This window comes from Malus sylvestris, chromosome 8, assembly GCF_916048215.2.
Source record: "Malus sylvestris chromosome 8, drMalSylv7.2, whole genome shotgun sequence".
Lineage (NCBI taxonomy): Eukaryota > Viridiplantae > Streptophyta > Magnoliopsida > Rosales > Rosaceae > Malus > Malus sylvestris.
This window is the reverse complement of record NC_062267.1, coordinates 21,534,614-21,560,612: the sequence shown is the minus strand read 5'-3', so window position 1 is coordinate 21,560,612 and position 25,999 is coordinate 21,534,614. Positions and strand designations below refer to the sequence as shown.

Sequence of the window (25,999 nt, the reverse complement as noted above, 5' to 3'; positions counted from 1 at the left end):
GCGTTGAGCATTTTTGCAGGTTTGCCTATCCGTTGAGGAGGGAGGTCGATGTATATAGGGATTTCCCAATAACAAGTAGTAATGCTATTCCTTTACCCTTCTTGGTCACAGCAATGTAGTGGGAGCTGCCAGCTTCACGTGTTTTAACTTTGTCAGATCACTTTGAAAAAGTGGTATGTGGTATCTGGAAAGCTGATGTTGCGTGAGAAGATTACAGACAAGCTTTATCTAAGGAAATCTGGCTCTCGAAATTCTGAGAGCTGTGCCTCTTCGGTTTTCGAACAAGCAATCCCGTCGGGGATCTGGCTCTCGAGATTCGGAAAGCGGTGCCGCTTCGGTTTTTTAGAAAGTAATTATGTTGGGAGTCTTTTCTCGAATGTGAGTAAAGGTTGGACGTTCTTGCCAGCCTGTCTTGCCACAGAACACGGAGGTCGACACACATAGAGACTTTCCAGTTGTCAAGCAGTGGTTCTGTTCCTTTACCCTGTGGGTAATAGTAGGGTAGCTGGAACTTCAAAATTCTCATGCCTAAACTTTGTCAGAGATCTTTGGCAAAGTTATATGTGGTACCCGAGGAGTTGATGGTGCGTGTGGAGAGTGGTGATTGAACAGTAAGATTCACGTGCTTTCTACTTCACCAGAAATCTTCGACAGATTGCCCGTAATTTCCGCAAAGCTAAGTGTGCATGTGACAGGTGCTGACGAGGTTGAAAAAGCAAGTGCTTCTTCGATTTCTGAGATCGGCCATCGTGGTCTCTGAGCAGCTCAGCTTTCGAGAAAGCAAACGCCTCTTCGATTCCTGAAGCTCCGTCAAGTGCAAATTTTTATAGAGGTTGGCATTAAGTTCCACAGCACACTTGAATCTCCACCAGTAGAAGCTCCCTTCTTGCACTTCTAAGATCTTGATTTGTCTTACCTCTTCCCTCTTCAACACCTTTGAAAATTTCTAGCCCCTCCGACCGTCGTTTTGACTTGAACTTTGGAGAAGAGACAGCCACGCCTTCTCCAGACAACATATGGCGCCCATCATTCATATCCCCTACTGGTCCTCTTACCGTTGGGGATTCTGTGATGAAGAATGATATGACCGCTGCGGTGGTGGCCAGGAACCTTCTCACTCCCAAAGATAATAGACTACTTTCCAAACGGTCTGATGAGTTGGCTGTTAAGGATTCTCTGGCTTTTAGTGTTCAGTGTGCAGGTTCTGTGTCTAATATGGCCCAACGCCTATTTGCTAGAACCCGCCAAGTTGAATCATTGGCTGCTGAAGTGATGAGTCTCAAACAGGAGATTAGAGGGCTCAAGCATGAGAATAAACAGTTGCACCGGCTCGCACATGACTATGCTACAAACATGAAGAGGAAGCTTGACCAGATGAAGGAATCTGATGGTCAGGTTTTACTTGATCATCAGCGGTTTGTGGGTTTGTTCCAAAGGCATTTATTGCCTTCGTCTTCTGTGGGTTTGTGGGTTTCTTTCCAGTACTGAGGCTCCGGATAACCACCATCCGGTGCTTTCTCTTTCTGGGGCTCTACCGACTGCTGAGACTTCCCCTAAGCAACCTTTGTGAAGGCTCCCTCTTGTTTGTTTATTTTGATTCATGTATATGTACATATTTGTAACTTATCAGGAATATCAATAAACAAGATTTGCTTCATTTCAACGTATTGTGTTAAATACACCAAGGCCTTCTTCACTAAGTTCTTTGAATTTTTCCTTTTGTTGAAGCTTGTATGTTGAAACTTTGTGAGTGAAGCATGTAGGTTGAGGTAGTGCTCCCTTAATTTCCCGAGTGAGGAAAACTTCTCGTTTGGAGACTTGAAAAATCCAAGTCACTACGTGGTCGTGAGACTTCCGAGTATCAAGGTGCAGTAGCATATGGTAGGAGTCCCCCAAGTCTCTGGTCGAGGGAGTTGACGAATGAGGCATTTCCTTTCTAAGTGGTAGCCCAAAACTCCTTCTTCATATATATTTGTTATGAAAGTTGTTAGGCCCAAAGAAGATGAGGCCTAGGCAATTTTTTTTTTTTTTTTTTTTTTTTTTTTTGAATTTTCAAATTTCCGGATTTTTTAATTTTCGAATTTCCGAAAAAATAAAAATTAAAAATAATATATATATATATATATTTAAAAGCTTTGTTGGTGAAGCTTTGTAGGTGAAGATTTGAGGTTGAAGCTTTGTTGGGCATCATGAATTGATTTTGCTTCACACTATCTTGATGAAGAGTGTGTGAAGCTTTTATATGTTTTGGTGTTGAAATTTTGTATTGTAGGTGAAGCTTTGGGGTTGAAGCTTGATAGGTGAAGCTTTGGTGTTGAAGCTTTATAGGTGAAGCTTTGGTGTTGAAGCTTTATAAGTGAAGCTTTGGTGTTGAAGCTTTATAGGTGAAGCTTTGGTGTTGAAGGGTTGAAGCTTTATAGGTGAAGCTTTGGTGTTGAAGCTTTATAGGTGAAGCTTTGGGGTTGAAGCTTTATAGATGAAGCTTTTGTTGGCACCATAAATTAATTTTGTTTCACACTATCTTGATGAAGATAGTGCAAAGCTTTTGAAATTGATATTTGTCCTCCATTGATGAAGCTTTTGTTGGCACCATAAATTGATTTTGCTTCATACTATCTTGATGAAGATAGTGCAAAGCTTTTGAGATTGATATTTGTCCTCCATTGATGAAGCTTTTGTTGGCACCATAAATTGATTTTGCTTCACACTATCTTGATGAAGATAGTGCAAAGCTTTTGAGGATTGTAGTTATGTTCCATTGATGAAGCTTTGTTGAATTTCCCAATTTCCAATTTCCTCTTTTTTTTTGTTTGTTTTTTTTTTTTTTTTGGGAAAACTAGAAATTTGAAAATGTGGGAGAGACAACGTATACAAATTTTGCTTCCATACTGTTAAGCGAGAGATTGTGATGCAAGCCACATCTTGTAGTAGTCGAAGGTTTGGATGAAACATATAAATTGAATTTGCTTCGAACAGTCTTGATCAAGAGCGTTTGAAGCCTTCTATGAGTTGTAGTGTTTGCATTGTTACAGAGGAGAAATGTCTGAAGCAGATGCAAGAGGGCTGAAGAGCTTGATCTTCGTATACCATGCACTGAAGCCATTATTGACTTGCAATAAGACTTTGTTGGTGACTATAGCTCTTGTTAGGCATAAGTGCTCCCCTAGTTGAGTTGTAAAGCTTGATGGTTTTTGATTATTTGTGAATGCTAGGAGTTCACATGTACAAGTTGTACCACTCGTCTTCTGGTTAATGGAATGAATGGTAGGTTGCTTTCATCACTTGGTTAGTGGTACGAATGTGAATTCCTTAATCACCTTTCATCACATTTCATCACCTGGTTGGTGACATGAAGGAGAGTACGCGTTGTACATTTCATCACCTGGTTGGTGGCATGAAGATGAGTTCCTTCTTCACCTGATTGGTGATAAGGGTGGCAAGTTTCCAAATAATATTATAGTACGGGTTGTACATTTCATCACCTAGTTGGTGGTACGAAGGTGAGTTCATTCATCACCTAATTGGTGAGAATAAGGGCAAGGTGTCGAGGCACATTGTGGCAAATGTCGAATGACACAAAGTGTGTTGAACCCTTTCGAAGCACAATTGGCTTATGTATGGATGTGTTGGAATGTATGATATTTATGCATGAATGTGTTGGAATGTATGATGTTTATGTATGAATGTATTGGAATGTATGATGTTTATGTATGAATGTGTTGGAATGTATGATGTTTATGTATGAATGTGTTGGAATGTATGATGTAGATCCTTTGTATAGTCTTGTTGACACATACTTAGATTTTGTTTTGTATTGGAAACATTTGCGTTGAAGCTTCAACACTTGAGTGTTTCATTGCTCATAATGGAAAAGAGTTTATGGCCGAGTTGGCTAAATCACCTCTTTATTGAATTCATACCAAATGGTCTTTGTTACATAGGATGCCGAACAGCTGTAGCTTAACACTTGTACAATGTGAGTCTATTTGTAATAGTACTTCAAGTGGTCAGCATTCCATGGATGGCCAAGGGTCTTGCCGTCGGAGTTTCTGAGCTTGTAGGAGCCAGGGCGGCTGATGCCGACGACCTCGAACGGTCCGTCCCAGTTAGGACTGAGTGTTCCTTCACTCGGGACCCTATCACAGAGTAATCTTTTCTTCAGTACCCAGTCTCCCACTTTGAAAGAGCGAGGTTTGACCCTTGAGTCGTAGTAGTTGGAAATGCGCTGCTTGTAGGCGACATTCCTCAGGTGAGCCTGATTTCTGTGTTCCTCGACTAGATCCAGGTTGAGGGTGAGTTGTTTGTCGTTCTCACTCTGCATGTAATTCTGGATTCGGTATGTTGCTTACTCAAGCTCAACCGGGACAACTGCTTCTGTACCAAAAGCAAGTGAGAATGGAGTTTCTCCTGTGGAAGTCCGATATGAAGTGCGGTATGACCAAAGAACTTGGGGTACGAATTCTGGCCAACAACCTTTAGCTTTGTCCAAGCTAGTTTTCAGAGTGCGCTTGATTATTTTGTTAACGGCATCGACTTGTCCATTAGACTGGGGATGGGCTGGAGAGGCAAAACATAAGTTGATGTTGAACTTAGAGCAGAACATCTTGAACTTCTTGTTGTCGAACTGCCGCCCATTGTCCGTGACTATCGCATTGGGAATGCCGAATCTACAGAGGATGTTCTTCCATACGAAGTCTTCTATTTTTCCCTCAGTAATGGTTGCCAATGGTTCTACTTCAGCCCATTTTGCGAAGTAGTCAACTGCAATGATTGCATAGCGGACCTTGCCCTTCCCTGCAGGCATTGGGCCGATCAAATCAAGTCCCCATTGGGCCAAGGGCCAAGGGCTGATCATATGAGTGAGCGGCTCGGGAGGGGAGTGAAGGATAGTTGCGTAGCGTTGACACTTATCACATGAGCGAGATATTCTGATGGCATCTTGGTGGAGTGTTGGCCAATAGTATCCTTGGCGAAAAGACTTGTGTGTTAGGGATCGAGACCCAGCATGATCTCCGCAGACTCCTTCATGTATTTCCCGAATGACAATTTCCGCCTCCGCATATGTAAGGCATCTTAGGTAGGGCAGGGTAAAACCGCGCTTGTAGAGTTGGTCATTAATGATCAGGTAACGAGCAGACTTGTATCGAATCTGCTTAGCTTGGACATTGTCATTTGGGAGGGTGCCATGGGCAAGGAATTTATAAATTGGGGTGATCCAACTATCTCCTTGTTGTAAATTGCACACTTCCGCGACCATGGTGCTTGGTGCTGCCAACAATTCGACATGAATTTTTCTCCCAATCTTGTCTTCCACTGCCGAGGTGAGGTGGGCCAAAGCGTCTGCATGACTGTTTGCCACTCGAGGAACTTGGGTGATCTGGTAGTGGAAGTGCTTGAGCAAAAGTCGTGTTTGCGCAAGATATGCTGCCATGAAGCTATCCTTAGCATCAAAGTTGTTCGTGACTTGGTTGACCACTAATTGGGAGTCATTGAAGATATCAATTTGTTTAACTCCAAGATGCTTGGCCAAACGTAAGCCTACTAGAAGGGCTTTGTATTCGGCCTCGTTGTTCGATGCCTTGAATTTAAAACGAATAGCGTATTCTATCGCCACTTTGTCAGGGGTAGTGAGGACTAATCCTGCTCCGCAACCCTGTTGGTTGGATGAGCCATCAACATACAGACTCCATGCTGGGGTTGTTGATTCTATCTTCTGAGCTTCCGATGGTAATGAAGCTATTGCTTCAGGTGTAGAAGCAATGTCAACAGGATATGTGAAGTCGGCGATGAAATCTGCTACTGCTTGACCCTTTTCGGCTGGTTTTGATTGGTAGGAGATGTCAAACTCACCCAATGCTATCGCCCATTTGATCATTCGCCCAGACGTGTCAGGACTCTGAAGTATCTGTCGAAGAGGGTGATTGGTAAGCACGATGATGGCATGTGCTTGGAAATAAGGGCGAAGTTTTCGAGCAGACATGACCAATGCTAGAGCTAATTTCTCAATGTTGGAGTATCGTGTCTCCGCATCTTGTAGGGCCTTGCTAGCATAGTAGACGGGCCGTTCGACACCACTGTCATTTTGAATAAGAATAGAACTGACTGCTGAAGCCGAAACCGATAGATAGATAATGAGAGTGTCACCAACTTCTGGTTTGGAGAGCAGAGGGGCTTTACTCATGTACTCTTTGAGGTTCCTGAATGCCTTGGCACATTCCTCCGTCCATGTAATGTACTTCTTATTTCCCTTGAGTGCTTTGAAGAAAGGAGCACATCTGTCTGTGGCTTTAGAGATGAATCTGGTTAAGGCTGCCACCTTGCCAGTAAGGCTTTGGATGTCTTTTGAAGTTACTGGCTCTTTCATGTCGAGGATTGCTTTGATCTTTTCGTGGTTAGCTTCAATGCCTCGTTGGCTAATCATGAAGCCTAAGAATTTGCCAGAGCCCACGCCGAAGGCACATTTGTTGGGGTTCAACCTCATTCGATACCTCTTTAGAATGGTGAAAGTTTCAGATAGGTTGGTGATGTGTTGGTCAGCATGTTTTCTCTTGACTAACATATCATCAACGTAAACTTCCATGCTCTTCCCAATCTGTTCGGCGAACATTGAATTGACCAGTCTCTGATAAATTGCTCCTGCATTCTTTAGACCGAAGGGCATGACTTTGTAGCAATATAGTCCCCTGTCAGTAGTAAAGGCTGTGTGTTCTTGGTCTGAGGGGTTCATGAGGATTTGGTTGTATCCTGAATAAGCGTCCATGAAGCTCAAGAGCTCACACCCTGCCATAGAGTCTATAAGTCTATCAATGAGAGGAAGGGGGAAACTATCCTTCAGGCATCCTTTGTTTAGGTCGGTGTAGTCGACACACATTCTCCACAAGACCTTTTGAAGCAGGAGACTTTCCTTGGTCGGATTTTTCTTAACAAGGACAACATTTGCTACCCATGTTGGGTAATTGACTTCACGGACGAAGCCTATGTCCTTGAGTTTTTCAACTTCTGCTTTCATCGCCTCGTATCGTTCAACATCATAAGATCTTCGCTTCTGTTTTACTGGTTTGGTCTTGGGATCAATACTCAAGTGGTGACAGATGATATCGGGAGAGATGCCCGGCATATCTTTATATGACCAAGCGAAGACCTCGGCGTTCTCTTGCAAAAAGGAGATCAGCGACAACCGAATGGGTGGTGACAAAGTGGTGCCAATCTTCACCATGCGATCTGGATGGTCTTTGGAGATAGAGACATTCTCTAACTCTTCAGCGGGTTGTGCTTGCTGGGTGAATGAGTCATCTCGAGGGTCGTCGGGTTGACTATTGCCATCATGAAGATCCGAGTTGGCTTCATCTGGACTGGTCTTTACTACCTGGTTATGTATAGAGAGGGTCTCCTTGGGGACAGGTAGGTGTTGTTGCTTAACTGAAGTGTTGTAACATGATCGAGTACTAAGTTGATCTCCCCTGATGTATCCATTGCCGAAAGGGGTTGGAAACTTCATCAACAACATATGTGTGGATACCATGGCCTTGAGATCATTGATGCTTGTGCGCTCAAAGATGACATTGTATGTCGTCGGGCAATTGACCACTAGGAAATTAGTGGTAATAGTAGCTGTGTAGGGGCATGTACCAATGGTGAAGGGTAAGTGTATACTCCCTAAAGGTTGCACGATATCGCCAGAGAAGCTTATCAGAGGAGAAATCGAGCTATCGAGCAAGTGTTCAGCTACATTAAGTGCCTTGAAAGCTTCAGCAAACATGATATTGACTGAAGCACCTGTGTCTATCAGGATTCGTTTCACATCAAAATTTGCTATGTGAGCCTCCACGATCAGCGGGTCGTTGTGAGGGTAGATGATACCTCTTTCTTCCTCAGGGTAGAAACATATTGGATCCCAGTTAGGCTTTTGATACTTGCCTCCCCTGATGTCTTCCACGTGAAACACTTGATGGCCAGGTCTCAAAGTTCGTTCACTGTTTTTCATGGCCCTATTGGAAGATTCAGACATAGGTGTGTCGCCGCTTATAGAATATATCACATTCACCTGGCGTTGGTTACGGTTATCCCTTGGAGGGTGAAGGGGGAACTGATCAATTTTTCCTTCACGTGCCAAAGCTTCAATATGATCACGGAGGATGACGCACTCCTCGCCATCATGGTCATTATACTTGTGGTAGCAGCAAAACATGCCCGTGTTTTTCGTGGACTTGTAATCTGGCTACTTGGCTTTGGCTTTGGTATCAGATGAGCTATACTGGGGTATATGGCCGCGCATGTAGCGTTCAAAGGTGTGTATGTCTCATACCTCGGGGTAGGGCCTGTCTTGACACGTGATTGGCCCACTGCATTGACTGCCTGGGGACGGGCGTTATTGTGACGATATCCTGAGTTATCGCGATAGTGCCCCTTATTCTTTTTATTAAAATGAGATTGGTGAGGATGGAAATATTTCCTTTTGCCTTGGGATTGATATGTCTGCTGACTTGGCGAAGCATTAAATGAGGCAGGAGGTGTGCTGCTACCGTTTGGAAGGTTGAGGTCTTCTCATTTGGTTGGATCTGGCCTCCACTCCCTACTTGCTGATAAGGGGTGACTGTAGGGGGTTTCCCTTGATATGTCCTTGCCTCGGCGGAGGCATGGTTGTAAGCTTGTGCCATCACCTCAGAGTAAGTCTTCCAAGTGTTGGCATTGATCATGTACTTGAAGAAACAATCACGTAAGCCTGCTGTGAAGGCCTTGAGGGCGGTCTTGTCATCTGCCTCAGCGCAACGAGAATACTCATAGCTGAAGCGGCCAGCATACTTTCGTAATGACTCGTCTGGCTTCTGATGAATAGTGTACAAGTCATCTGCGGAATGCAAGCGATCGGTCTGGAAGATGTGTTGAGAGACAAACAACTTCCTCAACTCTTCAAATGAGTCTACCGTCTCGGGTGGAAGACGGCAATACCAGTTTAAAGCTCCGCCAGAGAGGGTGGAGGGGAAGAAAAGGCACCGTTCTTCATCGGTGTGTCTCCGGTATACCATGGTGGACTCAAAGAGGTTAAGGTGTTCAATCGGGTCTTCCCTTCCAGTATAGAGTTGTAAGTCAAGCTTCTACTTTGTCTTCGCTTGGAAGGGGGTGTTGAGGATCCTTTTTGTGAGGGGGCCAGGCCTGGGTTGGTTCCAGTCAGGTATCTCGGCTTGACGTTCAGCCTTCAACTTGTTTACTTCCTCCATGAGCTGTAGGACGAGGGGGTCCTGAGTGGAGTCGTGCATCACTGAAGTTTTCTTCCGTAAGTCCCCATCGCCTCTTGGAAGTAGGAAAGTTTGATCAAGATAGCATGATTTTTCCTTGGACTCGTCACACTGACTCCTAGAGTGAGTATGTCGGAACATTTCCGAGTCCCCTGTACCTTCATGTTCTTCTGGGACTTGTTGCCCATTCCCTAGATTAACTGCTGGCCTGGGTCGTGGGAGAGGACCGAGTCTTTCAGAAACTCTTGGGTCATTGATCTTCGAGCTTATGTGGATGGGATTCTCCCGACGTTGCTTTAGGAAGTCTCAACAATCGCAATAGACGGCTTTTGATCCTTCCACTCCTTCTGTGAGGAGGTGCTTTCCTCTACTCCTTCTGCTTCGGGTTGAAGCAGCTGGGTTGAGAGATGTCTCATGTGGATTATCACATTGATGTGTAGCTCGATCCCTATCAAGGATGTCCGTGTTGGATATCGGTGACCCTCCGTGTTGGGGGGCATTCAGATGATTGTTGACCTCAGCATGGGCGACGAGCTTGTGTGCTTGAGCATGCCTAGCCTCGTGAAGCATCTCGAAAAGTTTTTCATACTGCTCCTGGAGGACCTCGTTCCTTATCACTATCTTGTTGTTCTGAGCTTCTAACTCATCGACTTTAGCTTGAAGAGTAACTCTATTTCCTTCCTGCTTTCGTTGCTTCATACTAGGTCCAATGGGGGTGTCATTCTGTGTGCTATGGCTTCTTTCGCTCCCCATGTTGGAGAGAGATGTTTGGCCAAAAGAAAGTACGAATGGTGGAAACCAGCTTGACAAAGTTGAAGAGAGTGGGAATAAGTGTCGATTTCCCACAGACGGCGCCAAATGTTGATGCACAAAATCAGCGAGAACTTTGGTACAACAGAAAGTGTCAGGTTTGTGACCTTCGCTTGGTTGCTTCGATCACTAGTGAAGATAAGTACGTAAATGAATAAGGACAGGGAAGCAAACACAAGATGTACGTGGTTCACCCAGATCGGCTACGTCCACGGAGTATAGGAGTTCTCATTAATTGTGAAGGGTTTACACAAATACATAGGTTCAAGCTCTCATTTTGTGAGTTCTAGTGAATAGTTTAGTACAAAATGACATTAGAGATTATTGTGGGAGAATGATCCCTATTTATAGAGGAGAGTTTCTAGTTTTGTTCTAACATTGACACGTGTCGTGTTGTGATTGGCTTCTGATGTTGACACGTGTCGAGCTGTGATTGGCTTCTGATGTCGACACGTGTCGCATTGTGATTGGCCTCCTGGTTGAAGGGAAGCTCTTCTGGGTCCTTGATGGTATAACGTTGACCGGTGCTCAATAGTTTCGGGATTGGTCAAGTATGGTACAAACAGAGTAGCTAAGTGGGCTAAGCTTCACAATGAGTTTGCAATAATGTGGTTCAAATTTGCTTTTGACAAGAATCGAACATAAAACCTTTCACTTACAAGTGAAGAGGAATACCACTAGACTGTAATGTTAAACGCAGGACTCGAACATTTTAATTTCTTACAAACATATCTCCACATATCATTAAGCAGCTGGAGGAGGACCTATCTTTCACAGTGTAGAATTTTCTCCCCTCATATTCACATCCCCTTCCCTCATCTCCCCTCCTCTCACATATTGCTTTTTGTCTTATTATCTCTATAAAAAAATCAATATAAGATGTTGACGTCGCTAAACCGTAACCGTTCAAATAGGAAGAGAGGAAAAGAGAGAAAAATTAGGAGGGGAGAGAATCCTCCTCCTACTTCCTTCCCACCCAACCCAATATCCCCTCCCATGTCCCCCTTCTTCCTTTTTTTTTTTTTTTTTTTTTTTTTTGAGTTTTTATTTTAATTTTGGTTTTTTTAATTATGGTTTTTTTGGCGTTATAAATCTTTTGTCATGTGTTATAAGTTAAAATTTCTTTTGGTGACTATGTCTTTAATAGCCCATTTGATAACTGTATTGTTTAATTTTAACAATTTTGACATGTTTGGCTTGAGGGTGGGACTAGTTAGGCAGGTCATGCGAAGGGGCAGGGGCAAGGGCGGTCCAGGGGTAGGTGACGAAGTGCGACCGCCATTAGCCCCCAATCGGAATGCCCCCTCTCCCCAAATGTTTAAGTGGTATAGGTGTAAATGCCAATATTTTGTGCCAAATGGCCTTGTATTTGAGTTTTTGTGAAGCACTGATTGGTGTTTTTTGTCCTTGTATTGCATGACTGCGCATTAGCCTGTTGGTTGGTAAATAATCATCTTTCGGCATGGAGGTACAAAAAGAAAAGGCAGGTTGAAAAATGACGCCCGCAACACATTTGAATATTATATAAATTCTACAGTCATAAGTTCCTAAGCTAGTTTTAGCCCTAGTGCCCCAATTAGCCAGGGCATGGGGTGGGGGAGGTGGCACTGGCAGACATGGTTCGAAAGATTAAATTTTAGTCACTATCCACCGTTATTTTCTTTTTGTATGAATGAGTACATTTTTAATTTTGATGTCAATCTAGGCTCCTTTATTATTTTTAATTTTATCTTTTCGGCCTTCAAAAATATTGTTTTATTTAATTCATATGGCCTTATGTGATCGGTTTGGTGGACCCTACAAATATACCATGTTAGCACACTAACGAAATTTTAACATAACCTAAAGGCATGAATAAAATTGATGAGTAACTATATAAATATAGATTAGATGACCAAATGGATGAGTTTGATAAAACAGACAAGACCGTAATAAAAAAACAAAAAACAAAAAAACAACCCTTTATTTCGCTGATTGAGATCTTTTTACATCGAACGTAAATCTAGAGAATTATGATTTCATTCTGCTCCCGTGAAAAATCCTTACAAAACACGATACGAAAAAGCCGGCTCTCGTTTCCCGGCAAGTGGCTACCCAAACAAACAGCTCCCACCAAATATTTTCTAAAAAAAGAAGAATAAACAACAAAAACGAACAAATAAATAAATAACGAAAAAAAATATTAAAGAGCAAAAACAACAAGTTCCTGAAACCAAAAGAAATCAACTTGGACGCCCCGTTCGTAAAATCGTCCCCCCTTTTTTTTCTTCCAATAAAAAATCTGCGTTTCTGTCTCGATTTTGCTTTCGATTTGGAAGAACGGGGTGTTTAGGTTTGAATTTCAATAAATAATCTGCAGATTTTGTAATTTAATTTTTTATTTCAGAGACATTTAGATGAGATATTATCAGATCAAATCTTAGAGATTACCGAGCGAAGAAAATCAAGGCAACAAAAAAAAAAAATGGAGAATATAATGAGCAAGCTTCGGAATTTGGATGCTTACCCAAAAATCAATGAAGATTTCTACAGTCGTACACTCTCCGGCGGCGTTATCACTCTCGCTTCCTCCATCGTCATGCTCCTGCTCTTCCTCTCCGAGCTTCGTACGTTTCCTTATTATTTTTTATATATATTGATATATGTAGATATGAATTTGTGCATGTATGTGTATGGTTGTTCTCTCTCTATGTGAAGATCTCCATGATTAGATGTTCATTTGGGGAATGAAGATCTGTTAATTTCTAGGGTTTGTTCTCTAAATTGTGTTTCTTTTTTGTTTAATAGGGAGTTTAGGAATAGGTCGAATTTAAGTGTTTGAATTTCTGAATTCCAAGTCGTGCAAGTCAACGTTTTGTCAATCCTGGTTGATCATCAAGGGATTTACTAAAATTATTGCTTGTGTCGAAATTTTGTTATGCATTTTTTATACTGTTGTGTATTTTGTTTAATTGTGCGAGTGCAGGGTTATATCTCCATGCGGTAACGGAATCAAAGCTTGTGGTAGATACTTCTAGAGGCGAAACCTTACGAATCAATGTAATGTTTTTGTTTTTCCTCCCCAACAAGTGTCAAGTAGCTCCTATTCGATAACCTGATATCAAGGGCATTGTTTTGTTCCGTTCGTTAGAGGAACTTTTTTACAATGGTTTGAAAATGTTGTGGTAAACTCCAACTTTTTTGCTAAACTAATGGATGCATGTGCTTTTTGACGTTCACAATTGCAGTTTGATGTGACTTTTGCTGCCTTGCCTTGTTCTATACTAAGTCTCGATGCCATGGACATCAGTGGCGAGCAGCACCTAGATGTAGTATGTATCCCAATTGATCGGTGATAAGATATAACTTTTGCTCTGAACTCTCCCGCTATGCAGCCACACACCACCACTCGATGCATTCTGACTTGTATGCAATTTCTTGTTCTTGTGTACTTGCAGAAACATGACATTATCAAAAAAAGATTAGACTCCCATGGAAATGTGATAGAATCAAGGCCAGATGTTATTGGTGCACCCAAGGTAAGTATTACAATGTTGTATAGAGAAAAGAGAATCAGAACGTTTGCGTTTGATACATCAACAAGTTAAAGTATTCTGTAATTACCTGGTGTATGGAGAAAAGAGAATCAGAATAGTTATTTCCTTCGATTCTGCAATTTCAATTTCGTAATAAATTGCATTAAGGATCTACATAATATCTATTTGTTTTTACTCGTCTGTCCTTCATTCTGCTCATACCTGTTTCTCCTTGACACAGATTGATAAGCCCTTACAGAGACATGGTGGCAGGCTTGAGCACAATGAGACATACTGTGGTTCATGTTATGGTGCAGAAGCGGTATGTTTGTTTGTCTGGATCGTTGTGCTAGATTTGTGTTAAATATAATGTGGGAAGTTGTTTCTGTTATAATGTTGGGAATGCTGAACTAGATAAGTGTCATCAGTCTACCCTGTAGATGTGTGTAAAGATGCTGGTTGTGATATCCAGCTGCGGTGTTGTAAATACAATGAAGCTATTTGGAGATCCAATTGGATTGGATGTGTTATTCTGTAAATCAACTATGAACTAGAAAGATTCTCACCCACGTGTGTGCATTACAATGGAAGTTACGTGGAAAATTGGGTCACGGATGATAAGGGTGAGGTTTCTGAGAGTAAAAACTGGAAACTGATTGGAAGTTGGGTAGTGTTCAATTATCATGCTATCTTGTTTCTTAATCTAGTATTGAAGTGTTTAAAACGTTGGAAGTATATTGGGTTTTCATTCTCCTATATGTCGAACAATAGAGAGTTTATATAACAATATAGACAGACATGCCAATTCACTGCCTTAATAGACTGTAATAGGATACACAAAATAAACCTTTGCAATGCGCTTCTATTTCACTGTCCTCTCTATATATAGTTCACTATCACTTAAGCTTGATCATGATTATATATAGTTCACTGTCACTATGACTTATACTTTGGGTGTTATGTTCAGTAGCTATGTTTGTCACTGGTCCTCCATCCACTGCTTTAGTTTCTCCATTGCGTTTCATTTCTCCTATGGGTTTCTGCATGCATGCAGACAATGTTTTCATTTTGATTTTCTGCTTCGTTTCATTTCTCCTATGGGTTTCTGCATGCGTGCAGACAATATTTTCATTTTGATTTTCTGCTGGAATTTTTTAGAAGCATTGTGATGATAGCTGAAATTTGGTCCATCACAATTGAGAATCATTCTACACAGATATTTTGAGCAAAAGAAGTTTCCTTAGTTATGTATTTCTTATTTTTCTAACTCCATTTGTTTGTTTGTTTCTGTATTTTTGCAGGCTGACGAGGATTGTTGTAATTCATGTGAAGATGTCCGTGAAGCTTACCGAAAGAAAGGTTGGGCAATATCAAATCCCGATTTGATTGACCAGGTCAGCGAGCTCGAGATCTTGAATCCAAAAGAGCAGTCTTAAATGAGAAATTTTACTCTAAATTTAATCTTTTGCATTAAAATGAGAGGAAATTGGAGGAATGGTCCTTGAACTATGATCGAATTGTAGTTTTGGTCCTTAAACCTAAAATTCATTAGATTTGGGCCCTGAACTTAACAAAACGTAGAGCATTGGTCCCTTGATACTAACACCGTGAGATTTTCCGTTAGTTTGATGACGTGGTCTGTGGGCTCCATATTTTTGTTCACTAAATACCACGTGGCTTAAAAATTCAAAATAAAAAAAAAATACAAACATAAAGAAAGAAAAAAAAAATACTAAAAATATAAAAGTTAACTCTCTCTCTCCCATCTTCCCTTCTGCCTCGCCTCCTCCAAACCCCAGCCACACCATTGTCGCCTTCTCCAAACAACCAAAACAAAAGAAAGTTTCTAATCCAAATTTCGAACACATCTCCCTTTGTAAACGAATTCACAATGACATCCATCCACGCTGTCTCGACAGGTAAGATTCAAGAATTTTGTGGGATGCGGGTTCGGGGTGTGGGTGAAGGCTGTGCTCCATGGGCTACAGGTTGGGGTCAGCTGGGGAGTGGGGATTAACGATTGGGGGTTGGAAGTGGGAGGTTGGCGGGGAGTGTATCAAAGATTGAAGTTGAAGGGGTGGCCTGCGAGTGATGGTGGATAAGGTAGGCCTGCAATTTTTGTTGTAATTAGGTGAAACTAACATTTAAACACTTAACTAAAACTTAACAGAATTGGTAATGAAGGACTAACGCTCCACATCTTATCAAGTTCAAGGACCAAATATAATGATTTTTTAGTTTAGGGACTAAAGCTACAATTCGAAGGGACCATTCCTCCAATTTTCTCTTAAAATGATCCCCTTTGTTTAAAAAATTTCCCTGGGCAAGTCACATTTAAAAATGACGAGGTTTGATTTTGGATGTCTAATTTCATTCGTGTTATCATCTGAAACCATTTGTCCAAAACTTATCTCTGTCATATTCTACCTTTTACATGTCTCTCGAGTCCCTTACTATCATTATTTTACCCCTCCCCCTTTTCTGTCACCTGTAGTTACTAATTGCCGCATCTTATAATTCTGTTCTTTTAACATTTCTAGTCTTTCTTATGTTATGTGTTTCACAACAGTGCAAAAGAGAAGGCTTTCTGCAAAAAATTAAAGATGAAGAAGGGGAAGGGTGCAATATATATGGATTTTTGGAAGTCAACAAGGTAGCTGGGAACTTCCATTTTGCACCTGGGAAAAGCTTTCAACAATCAAATGTTCATGTACATGATCTGTTGGCATTTCAAAAGGATAGTTTCAATGTAAGGCCTGATCACTAATTTTTTTTTCTAATAAGAGATATTGGAAAATTAATTTATGAAAAAAAAAAAAATAGTTGCACCAATTTTTCCCAAATAAACATGAGAAAAAAGGTTTGATCCCTGATGTTTCTAGTTTTCTTTGTACATGTGGATAACGAAAATATAAGGAGAAGAGAGTGACATCAAATTATCAAAGTTCCTAGAAATATACTTCCTAAAACTTTGTCCTGCATCTTTGGAAAAGTTTTGTAATTAATATATATTACATGATACAGATAAGTCACACGATCAACAGATTGTCTTTTGGAGACTATTTCCCTGGTGTTGTAAATCCTCTTGATGGGTATGTTTCCTCTCTTCATTATATATTCTAGTCAACCTTATTATTTCCAAACATTCAAATACTTTTAGGGTTTTTCTGTTTATTACATCCTATATATTGATATTATATATGCTTAAAAATTGGTTTTTCAACCTTCAGTGTGCACTGGACTCAAGACAACCCAAGTGGGATGTATCAATACTTTATCAAGGTCTGTTTCCTGCAGAATGGCTCTTATATCTTTTGTATTATTTTCAATGTTATTATAATGTCTCTAGTTTATTTACATCCTTTCACCATGTTCAATAATCGTTCATACATATGTATATGCTTATACATAGCTACATTTATGAGCATGTACATGCACATGCGCACACACACAAAAAGAACGTGTATTAGAGTTAGCAGGGAAAAGGTTTAAATGGCAAGAGCAGAAGAAATCTACTGTTTAGATACCACGGCTTTTTTTCTTTAGATTTACATGTAAGAATTTCTAGACTATGGATGTGCTGTATTTTTGTAGATAAAAGAGAATTAGTTCTTTTTCCTGTTCATTGTTGCATAGAAATATATAGCATGATCCAGCTATATAATGTTTTGCCTACCGCTATTGGAAAAAAAAAATTAATAATTAAAAAGTTAAAGAGTTATTTCAGAACTTGCGCATATTTGGTGTTGAATGATGACTCTGGTTCATCTAGCTGGCTATCTGCTTATTTCATTCCTTTGGCCCAAAACCTTGTGTTTTCACCTTTTAGTTGAGTCGCATATGAACTTAATTCTGTATGGATTACTAATATTAATAACCTTTTGTCGCTTATCTCAATTCCCCAATCAATCCTGATTACCTTGCTCTTATGTTTACCTGTATATGGTGTTAATACTCTTTAAACATATTTATTGCACGTCTGCATATACATTCCAAAGAGGGAAAACAAGTTCTTAGTGAACTTATTTACAGCTACTATTAGTCTTCCATCTGAAATAGTTGCCTTTTATCGTTGGCCACTTTTGTTGGATCAATCTATTTTTCTGCCAAGGAATTTAACGATCGTTTTTATTTTGCAGGTTGTACCTACTGTGTATACAGACGTGAGTGGGCACACTATACAGTCAAATCAGGTGCAGTAAACTCGAATCAAGCAAAGATTAAAAGATGATGCAATTTCTAAGCTGTGTCTTTTACCAGTTGAATATAACGTCTTATGTTCTAATAATTGGAATTTGCAGTTCTCTGTAACCGAACATTATAGGGGTACAGAAATGGGCAACCTTCAGTTCCTTCCTGGAGTGTTTTTCTTCTATGATCTTTCTCCTATAAAGGTGGATTTTGTTTTCATCCTATTCCATAAGCTAGTTCAAGAACTAATGTTATCGATAATTCATATCTTTTGCGCTCCTTGTGTTGAAGTTGAACCTATATTCTTATGCGGCTGACTTGGATGTTGCAGGTAACTTTCACGGAGGAGCATATTTCATTCCTGCACTTCCTGACAAATGTTTGTGCCATAGTCGGAGGTAATGACTAATTACCAATTTTCATCTCCCATCTTTGATTGTTTCTATTGACAGAGTTTCCATCTTTTTTTTTTTTCTTTACTTTTAATGTCTTTTGTTAGCCGACCCCACTTAGTGGGAAAAGGCTTTGTTGTTGTTGTTGTACTTTTAACGTCTTTTGTGGATTTTGAAGTTACATTGTCATTTATCTGTTGATTATTTATCCACCGTTTTAGCATTCGTCGCTAGTCATCAGTCATCTTGAACAGAACCTGTTGCAGCATATGCTGGATTTCTTCGGCCACCACCGTTATTAATAAGTTGTGATGCATGTACTCTTTTTATCATTTTCATTTCTGTTTTTCAGGTGTTTTTACAGTTTCGGGGATACTAGATTCATTTATATACCATGGCCAGAAGGCAATCAAGAAGAAGATGGAAATTGGCAAGTTTAGTTGAGCGGGTCTATTAGCATATGGTGCTGCTCCATTTGTTTGGTCCGCCTGTCAAGGACTTTGTGCGCGACAGAATCGATCTAGGAAAGAGGAAGCTTGTAGTGCACTCTCATGACCATGTGGTTGGGCAGAGGCATCATCGTTTAATCGGTGACGTAAAAGAACTAGGTTGACATTCCTTAATTCAGACATATGCCAAATGCCCACAATGTTAAAACAGTTTTGTAATCGCTAAATCGTGATGTGAATCTCTGTTTGAAAGCCGAAAGAAGGGCTTCTTCGTTTCCTCCGGGACATTCGATTCTCAATGGAGATCCAGGCACTTTTACTCCCTCCCGAATCAATCTCTCGTTTTCTTTTCCTTCTTCCGACATTCGACGATTTCGAACTCATAGTCCTACTCTTTTTTTTGGGGTCTTGGTTAGTGGTTACTTGTCTTGCTCTTTGGTTTGGTACTAATGTTTGATTGACAGATAAAATTAGTGAATACAAATTATTGCGGATTGTGTATTGCTCTTTGGTTCGGTCCGTCGCATGAGTTATATTTCAAGTTTATAAGAATCAAACTCAAAATGTTCCGATCAATGTGGAGTGCCTCGAGTCAATATAAGCCTCCCACAATCATTTGTGTTTGTAAATGGCATTTTGGGTCGGACATTAGGAACTGTGATAACTGCATTCTTAAATCTCTGACATTCATTTGTTTTTGTTTGATTTGTTTCGTGTTTTCTCATACGAGCTATACTAAAGGACATGAAATCAAACACAAAATCTCAAATGCATTACAAACTTCTTAGGTTTAGATAAAGGGTTTTGAATTCCACATGACGCGTTTATAAACTTTTTTGGAATGTTTCGACAATGATCAAGATTTACCAACTAAACAATTCAAAATACAAAAGATACGAATAATTCCAAAACATAAGACAAGGACAGAAACCGCGTCGGCAGCACAACCAATGTCCATAAAAAATTGGAGCATTTTGTAATTTAATTGTTGAGATTCTTGCACAAAGCTTATCCGCAGAGGCAATTAGATCTAATCACCTTTAAACACCTTTTAACCCTTCACGGCAAAATGCCAAAACCATTCAAATCATCCAGAACAACCTTTGCACTGTTTCCACTGCCCCATTTCATACACCTTTCCCCCTTTTTCTATTCAAAGATGCTATTGCTTTCGAATCATATGTAAATCGCACAAATATTATCTTGTTTTCAATAGAAATGACAACTATCCGCTCTCTTTTTTTCATCTTTACGCACATTTTTAATTATGTATGTTAATTTTGTTTGATTTATAAAATTTAATATCAAAACATATACAGGTAAGTGAAAGAACAAAAAGAAATAGTCATTTTTTTGTGAGTAAAATTTTATGAACACACGAAACTGACATACTTGTTAACACTCTTTAATAGAGGTGAACATGTGTATTAGACGAGATGAACTTGTATGATACAGATACACTGTCACGCTAACACTCAAGCCACTAATGCGAGGACATGTGAGAAGAACTAATACATCTCCTCATACCGTGACGTTGTGTTTGTATCTTATAATTTCTTGTATTAATAGCTATCACCTCTTACTTTTATAGACGGCCTCATTTGGTTCCAAATGCCCCCACCGACTTTTTCTTTTCGTCCTTTTTACACTTTTTCTGTGCATTTTTTACCTTCTAAGGTTGTACAAAATGCAGGGTTGGAAGGATTGGAAGGAAGAATAAGAATAAAGATGGATATAGGGACATCCAAAGAATAAGAACAAAGTGTTTTTTCTGCCTAAAGTTTTAAGCAGCAGCCGTGTTTTTAAATTATGGAGGCATCAAGCATGATTGTTGTGGATTGTTTTTTTTTTCTTTTCAGAAAAATGGACCTGTTGGTGTATTCGTTATAGCAGTCCACCATTTTTAGATCGAAAAGTTTCACAGAGGCATTGCAGCCTCTTTCTGACCATCATCATTGTGAATTGTCAATCGTACGTATCAATGAAAGAAAATGAAGGATCAAAGCTTCTCTCTTTATTTGTTGCTACAATTATTAACCTACATGCAAATATTTGTGTTCATGGGCGACTAGGATACATTTGGCTATGCTAGGGTTTAGTTACATGTGAGACTCATTTTACACAAACTGGTTTCGGTAAAATTTCTCTACAAAGAGAGATACCTTTTGTTTTCTTTACCCGAAAATAGAATGGTTGAAAAACTTACTATCGTTGGATTGTTACTGTTACGACCAGTAATGCCCACTTTCGTAAATAGGGCGATAATTATTGTCGATTTTTCTCATTTGACCATTATTGAGAAAAGAAATCTACAATGATGAAGTCAGAACTAACTAGTCACCAATTTATGTTCCGACCGTGGTAGCAAGAATTTGTCGTTTTTAGTTTTGACAAATTTATACCTACAACACAATCAACGCCTTTAATCAAGGACCTAAGTCTGACGCCGATTCTTAAAAACTTAACTAACCCTAATCACATTCAAAAGACTTTTGACTAAAATAAATTATTTAATCGTTGGGCGGTTATGGCTACAACCAATAATATTTTTATGGTAAATATGACTGTAATTATTGATGTTCTTTCATATTTTGACCTATATCAAGAAAAGAAATCTACAATGATAAAGTAGTAACAACGAGCCACCAATTCATATTATTGTTGTTTTTTTTTTCACATTTGACTGCATAGTAATATTCTACTCTACGAGCCCAACTTAAAAACTTAACTAACCCTAATTACATTCAAAAGAATTTTGATCGAAAAGAGTTGAAAATCTTCCCTATCCCTACGAGATACCGTTATGACCAATAATGTTTTTCATTTGTGGTAAATATGGCAGTAATAATCGATGTTATTTCATATTCGACCACTATCGAGAAAAGAAAGTAACAATGATGAAGTTGGAACTAACTAATCACCTATTCATGTTATTGCTGTTTGACTACGCAATAATATTCTACTCTACGAGCCAAACTCAAAAACTTGACTAACCCTAATTACTATGGGTGGGTTCAAAAAACCGAAAACCGAAAACCAAACCGAACCGAAATCGAAAAAACCGAACCGAACGAAAAAACCGAACTGAATTCTTTTGGTTCGGTTCGGTTTTAGTGATCTAGAAACCAAACCGAACCGAACCGAACCGAATTAATTAAATTAAATTTTTATTTAATTATTTGTTTTGGGTATTATTTTCTAAACCCAATTTGTAAGTTAAAATGTGCTAAACCCAATGTGTTGCCAAATTTTAAAATCAAAATATTAAAAAAATGCCTATAAAAACTCTAAACCCTAACCTATTATTTCTCCCTCATATAAGGTTTCGGAACCAAATCACATCCTGAAGTACCTACATTCATCTTCATAGCACTGTCTACTTCAGCCCCAGCTTTCTTTTCCAAATCTACTCTCATATAACATGTAACAGAATCCATAAACATTTATTTCGGGTAGATTACTTGCGTAATTTGTGATGGAAAAGAATCTAACACACACTAAATAAATTCACCCACGCATTACTTTTACTAATCAAGTTGTCAACATGTAATTACAAGCAAACAACCCTGATCTTTGAACAACATCATACAATTTAACTTTTCTAAGTCATTTGTACGATTTTTGTGTTGTGAGGTTGTTAGTTTGGACTTTGGAAGACTTGATTGATGATTTTAGTTCAACTTTAAATGTTTATTTTCATTGTCTTTGATTCTAGTTAGAATGTTTATGTTATGATTGTGTTGGAGATGTTAAAATTTTAAATTTTAATGTCTTTCATTTTTTGAAAAAAAACAAAAAACAAAAAACCGAACCGAACAAAAAAAAACCGAAAAAAAAATGAACCAAACAGAAATTTCGGTTTGGTTACCGATTTTGGCAAAAAACCGAACCGATTTGAACCGAACCCACCCCTACTAATTACATTCAAAAGAATTTTGATCGAAAACCGAAAGGGCTGAAAATCTTCCCTACCCCTAAGCAGCTACCGTTATGGTGAATATGTTAGTAATTATTGATGTTGGACCACTATAGGGAGAAAAGAGCTTCAATTGATGAGATAGTGCTAACTAGTCACCAATTCATGTTACCACTGTTTTTTTCACACATAAATTAGACATCAAATTCAACATATATATTACATCGTAATCACCAATTATGTGAGCCGAACCGAACCAAAGGCTTGAGAACTTCCAAACACTGGCCTTTCACCCCGAACTCAAAGGGTTGAAAAACTTCCTTATTACTAGACGATGGAAGTAACCAGGCCCTTTATCGAAAAGGATTCCAATTTTTGGAGAGAATAGTTGTAGGACCCACTGCAAAAATTCAATTTAATCCGAAACCATTTATCTATTAATTATCACATTGAAATTTCATTGTTTCTTGTATAACAAAGTGTTTATCCATTTCTTTGCACTCAATTAAATGTCTCAAATATTTCCATTTTTGTTAATATTTTTCAAAGATGATCTATGAAATTCAACTTGAAAATAAGCAAGTTCGGTTCGTTGAAGTTCAAGGTAATGTGGGCCTACAACTAACTCATTTTTTAGGGGAAAAAAAAAACCTGAAAATCTCTTACCTTAAAGGAGGTAGCCACAAATGAGAAGCAAGGCAAAATGAATTGGTTCACTAGTCACAATTCAGGATAAGCCCGTGACTCACTCGCCAGTCAGTAGAGCAACCAGAAACAAAACCTTTCCAGATTCTTAGCCATCACACTATCTTAAAGTTGAGGCACCTCCATCCAACTCATGACTCCCTACTCACTCAACATCACATGTTCTTCAATTATCTTCCCCATTTTGTGCCCACAAATCCATTACGAATCTATTCTTTTCGACACAAAATCTACACCTCCAAGCTCCTCCCCAAACATATCCATCACAAAACTATCTCCATGGCACCAAAAAATAAGTCCTTAACTCTTCGTGTTCCTCACAAAATTTTGTGCTTACGATTAGACCTGTTTATATTGCAAATCAACTGGTCTTTTAGCCAATACCAATCTATTATATTGACCAATATATCAAATAGATATTTTTATACAACTAGATAACTAAATGAACAAATCTTGCAGGACAATTGCAAAATGTACTATATCTTGCGGGATAATTGCCAGAAGTAAGAAAAATAAAACACAAGTTTTTAATGTAAGAAATACAAACACCAAGAGATTGAAATACTTAGAAGAGAATTCATACATATACATATACATATATATATATATAAAGGAAGTTGAATCATTCATGGTGTAGCTAGGAAAAAACCAGCTGAACATGGTGAAGACTTTTTACAAGATATTTATATTAACATAATAAAACCCAATTCACCCAACTAAAACCCTAATTCAAATGCAGCTCTGCAAATGCCAAAAACTTGATTGCAGCAACCACTATAAACCCTATTCAACTTACTCAATTACTTAAAAGACTGATGACCAGACTAAAACATACTCGATTACAATTTAACATGATTGATAAACACTCAGTAACTGAGGATCGAAGCCCAATCAATCTCGGACGGATACTTCTCCAACACGGAACTGCTCTCGGAAGCGCCGCTGTTCTCCCATAGCTCCGTGGAGTCGCAGAAAGTCAGATCAGACAGCGGCGAAGACCCGGCAGACCCCTCGCTATCAGTCGTCACCGGCGACGAGGTTTCAACCTTGACCGCTAAAGTCTCCGGCTCCGGCTGTCGGCTGGCGGCGGAGGACCTCTTGGCTGGCTTCCCAGACTTGCCCTGTTTCTGAGTTTCGGCCAAGCCTTCGCAGATGGCTTGAAGCTTGGCGTCGACTGAGGAATGCAGAGGCTTGTACTCGCCGAACTCGCCTCCGACGACGGACCCGTTGTGGCGGAGGTGCGGGAAATTGAGCCTGGCGAAGTCGCCTCTGAGCTTGTACGCCGCCTTGTCGTAAGCCAAAGCGGCTTCCTCCGCCGTGTCGAAAGTTCCGAGCCAGAGCCTGGTTCGGTTCTTAGGGAGCCTGATCTCAGCGACCCATTTTCCCCAGTGGCGTTGCCTTACACCCCTATAAAGCTTGGTGGGTTTCGGCGGCGAACCAGCCGAGCCCACCTGCTTCATCGGGATGGGCTTGGGGCTGAGGAAGCTGAGGGTACGAGACGTCGTCTGAGAAACTTGTTGGTGGTAGTTATCCCAAGAGATTTGGGGCTGTTGGGGTTGGGATTGAGACTGGATCTGAGCTTGGATCTGGTGGATCTGGGAGGAGGTGAGGTGGTTCAGCCCGATTGACGGCGGTTGCTGCTCAAAGAACCCATCTGAAAACACTTGGGTCATAGAAGAGGTGGAGCAACCGTCGTGGTAGAAATTGGGCTGGTTTGGGAAAGAGAGGAAGTCGTAGGAGGTAAAGGGGAAAGAAGGGAGGAGAGGGGCGGAGGAAAAGGAAGGAGAAGCGGTGGTGGTGGGAAGGGAAGACGGCGGCGGCGGCGATGAAGAAACACTTTTCATAAAAGGCTCAAGTGCTTCCATCAGCTCACCTCTAAAGGGATCTGATGATGAGTGAAGAGCTGATCTGCAACTGTAGAAATCCATTGTAGCTGCCATGCCCCCAAAACACACTCAAATCACAAAATTAAAACTTTTTAGATAACACAAGAGAAATTAATTAATCTACAAATCAACCTGTTTCTTATCAAAATTAAAGAACAGGAGGTGGGTTTTTCACAGAAAATTAAGAACAACCCAAAAAAGAAAATGGGAAAAGAGATTTCAAATAATCAACCTCTTTTACTCCCAGAAAATCAAACAAAAACCAACCTTGAGGGACCAAAAATTAACCCTCTAAACTGATTTTTCCAAACCAAAAAATAATATTATAATTTAGCTAAAAACTGAGAAAAAAATAATTATACAAAACCTGGATCTCGATTCTGAAAACACCTGGCTTTCGACTGAAAAATCCTTCTAAGTTTGCTTTTTCTTTTTATGTTATTTCCAAAAGACAAACCCAAAAATCATAACTCTTTGAAAGACAGATGATTAACAGAAAGGGATTCAGAGAAGCGGGGATTGCAGAGAAGGGGGGGAAGAACACACAAATTAAACCAGAAGATTAATCGCTCTTAACACTCTCAACACTCTGCTTTGCTGCTAAACTTTTTTTTTTTTTTTTCACTCCTCACTTTGTTTTTTCTCTGCAGGGGCATCTCCTCCTCTGTTATATAAGGGCCCTGGGGGATTAATTACCTTCGTTAATCACGTCGTTAATCCCAATTATCTCTCTGCAAGCCCCACTTGCTATTTTTTAAATTTTCTGCGTCCTTCTCGAGTCTGCCGCGCGTTCTGTTCGTGACGTAGGGTCATTCAATGAATGGGGTCTGGGCCAATGGATGTCTGCCACGTACAGGTTCTGTGCTTAGAGACGGACACCTGTCATTTTCCCACCGGCA

The 25,999-nt window shown here is 39.9% G+C and overlaps 2 protein-coding genes across 2 annotated transcripts; one reads left to right on the top strand and one right to left on the bottom strand.

Moving 5' to 3' along the window:
• Positions 1 to 12,140: 12,140 nt before the first annotated feature.
• Positions 12,141 to 19,096, top strand: LOC126632424 (uncharacterized). Its single transcript, XM_050302834.1, has 13 exons — positions 12,141 to 12,652; positions 13,012 to 13,085; positions 13,274 to 13,357; positions 13,484 to 13,564; positions 13,803 to 13,883; positions 14,863 to 14,955; positions 16,131 to 16,310; positions 16,586 to 16,653; positions 16,792 to 16,843; positions 17,701 to 17,754; positions 17,863 to 17,955; positions 18,084 to 18,150; positions 18,497 to 19,096. Exons 1-13 carry the CDS (start codon positions 12,511 to 12,513, stop codon positions 18,586 to 18,588), a joined length of 1,161 nt encoding a protein of 386 aa, XP_050158791.1. The 5' UTR covers positions 12,141 to 12,510; the 3' UTR covers positions 18,589 to 19,096.
• Positions 19,097 to 23,770: 4,674 nt separating this feature from the next.
• LOC126632239 (ethylene-responsive transcription factor RAP2-4-like) lies at positions 23,771 to 25,747 on the bottom strand. The gene has a single exon (XM_050302548.1). The coding sequence runs from the start codon at positions 25,152 to 25,154 to the stop codon at positions 24,081 to 24,083; it is 1,074 nt and encodes a 357-aa protein (XP_050158505.1). The 5' UTR covers positions 25,155 to 25,747; the 3' UTR covers positions 23,771 to 24,080.
• Between the last annotated feature and the right edge of the window lie 252 nt (positions 25,748 to 25,999).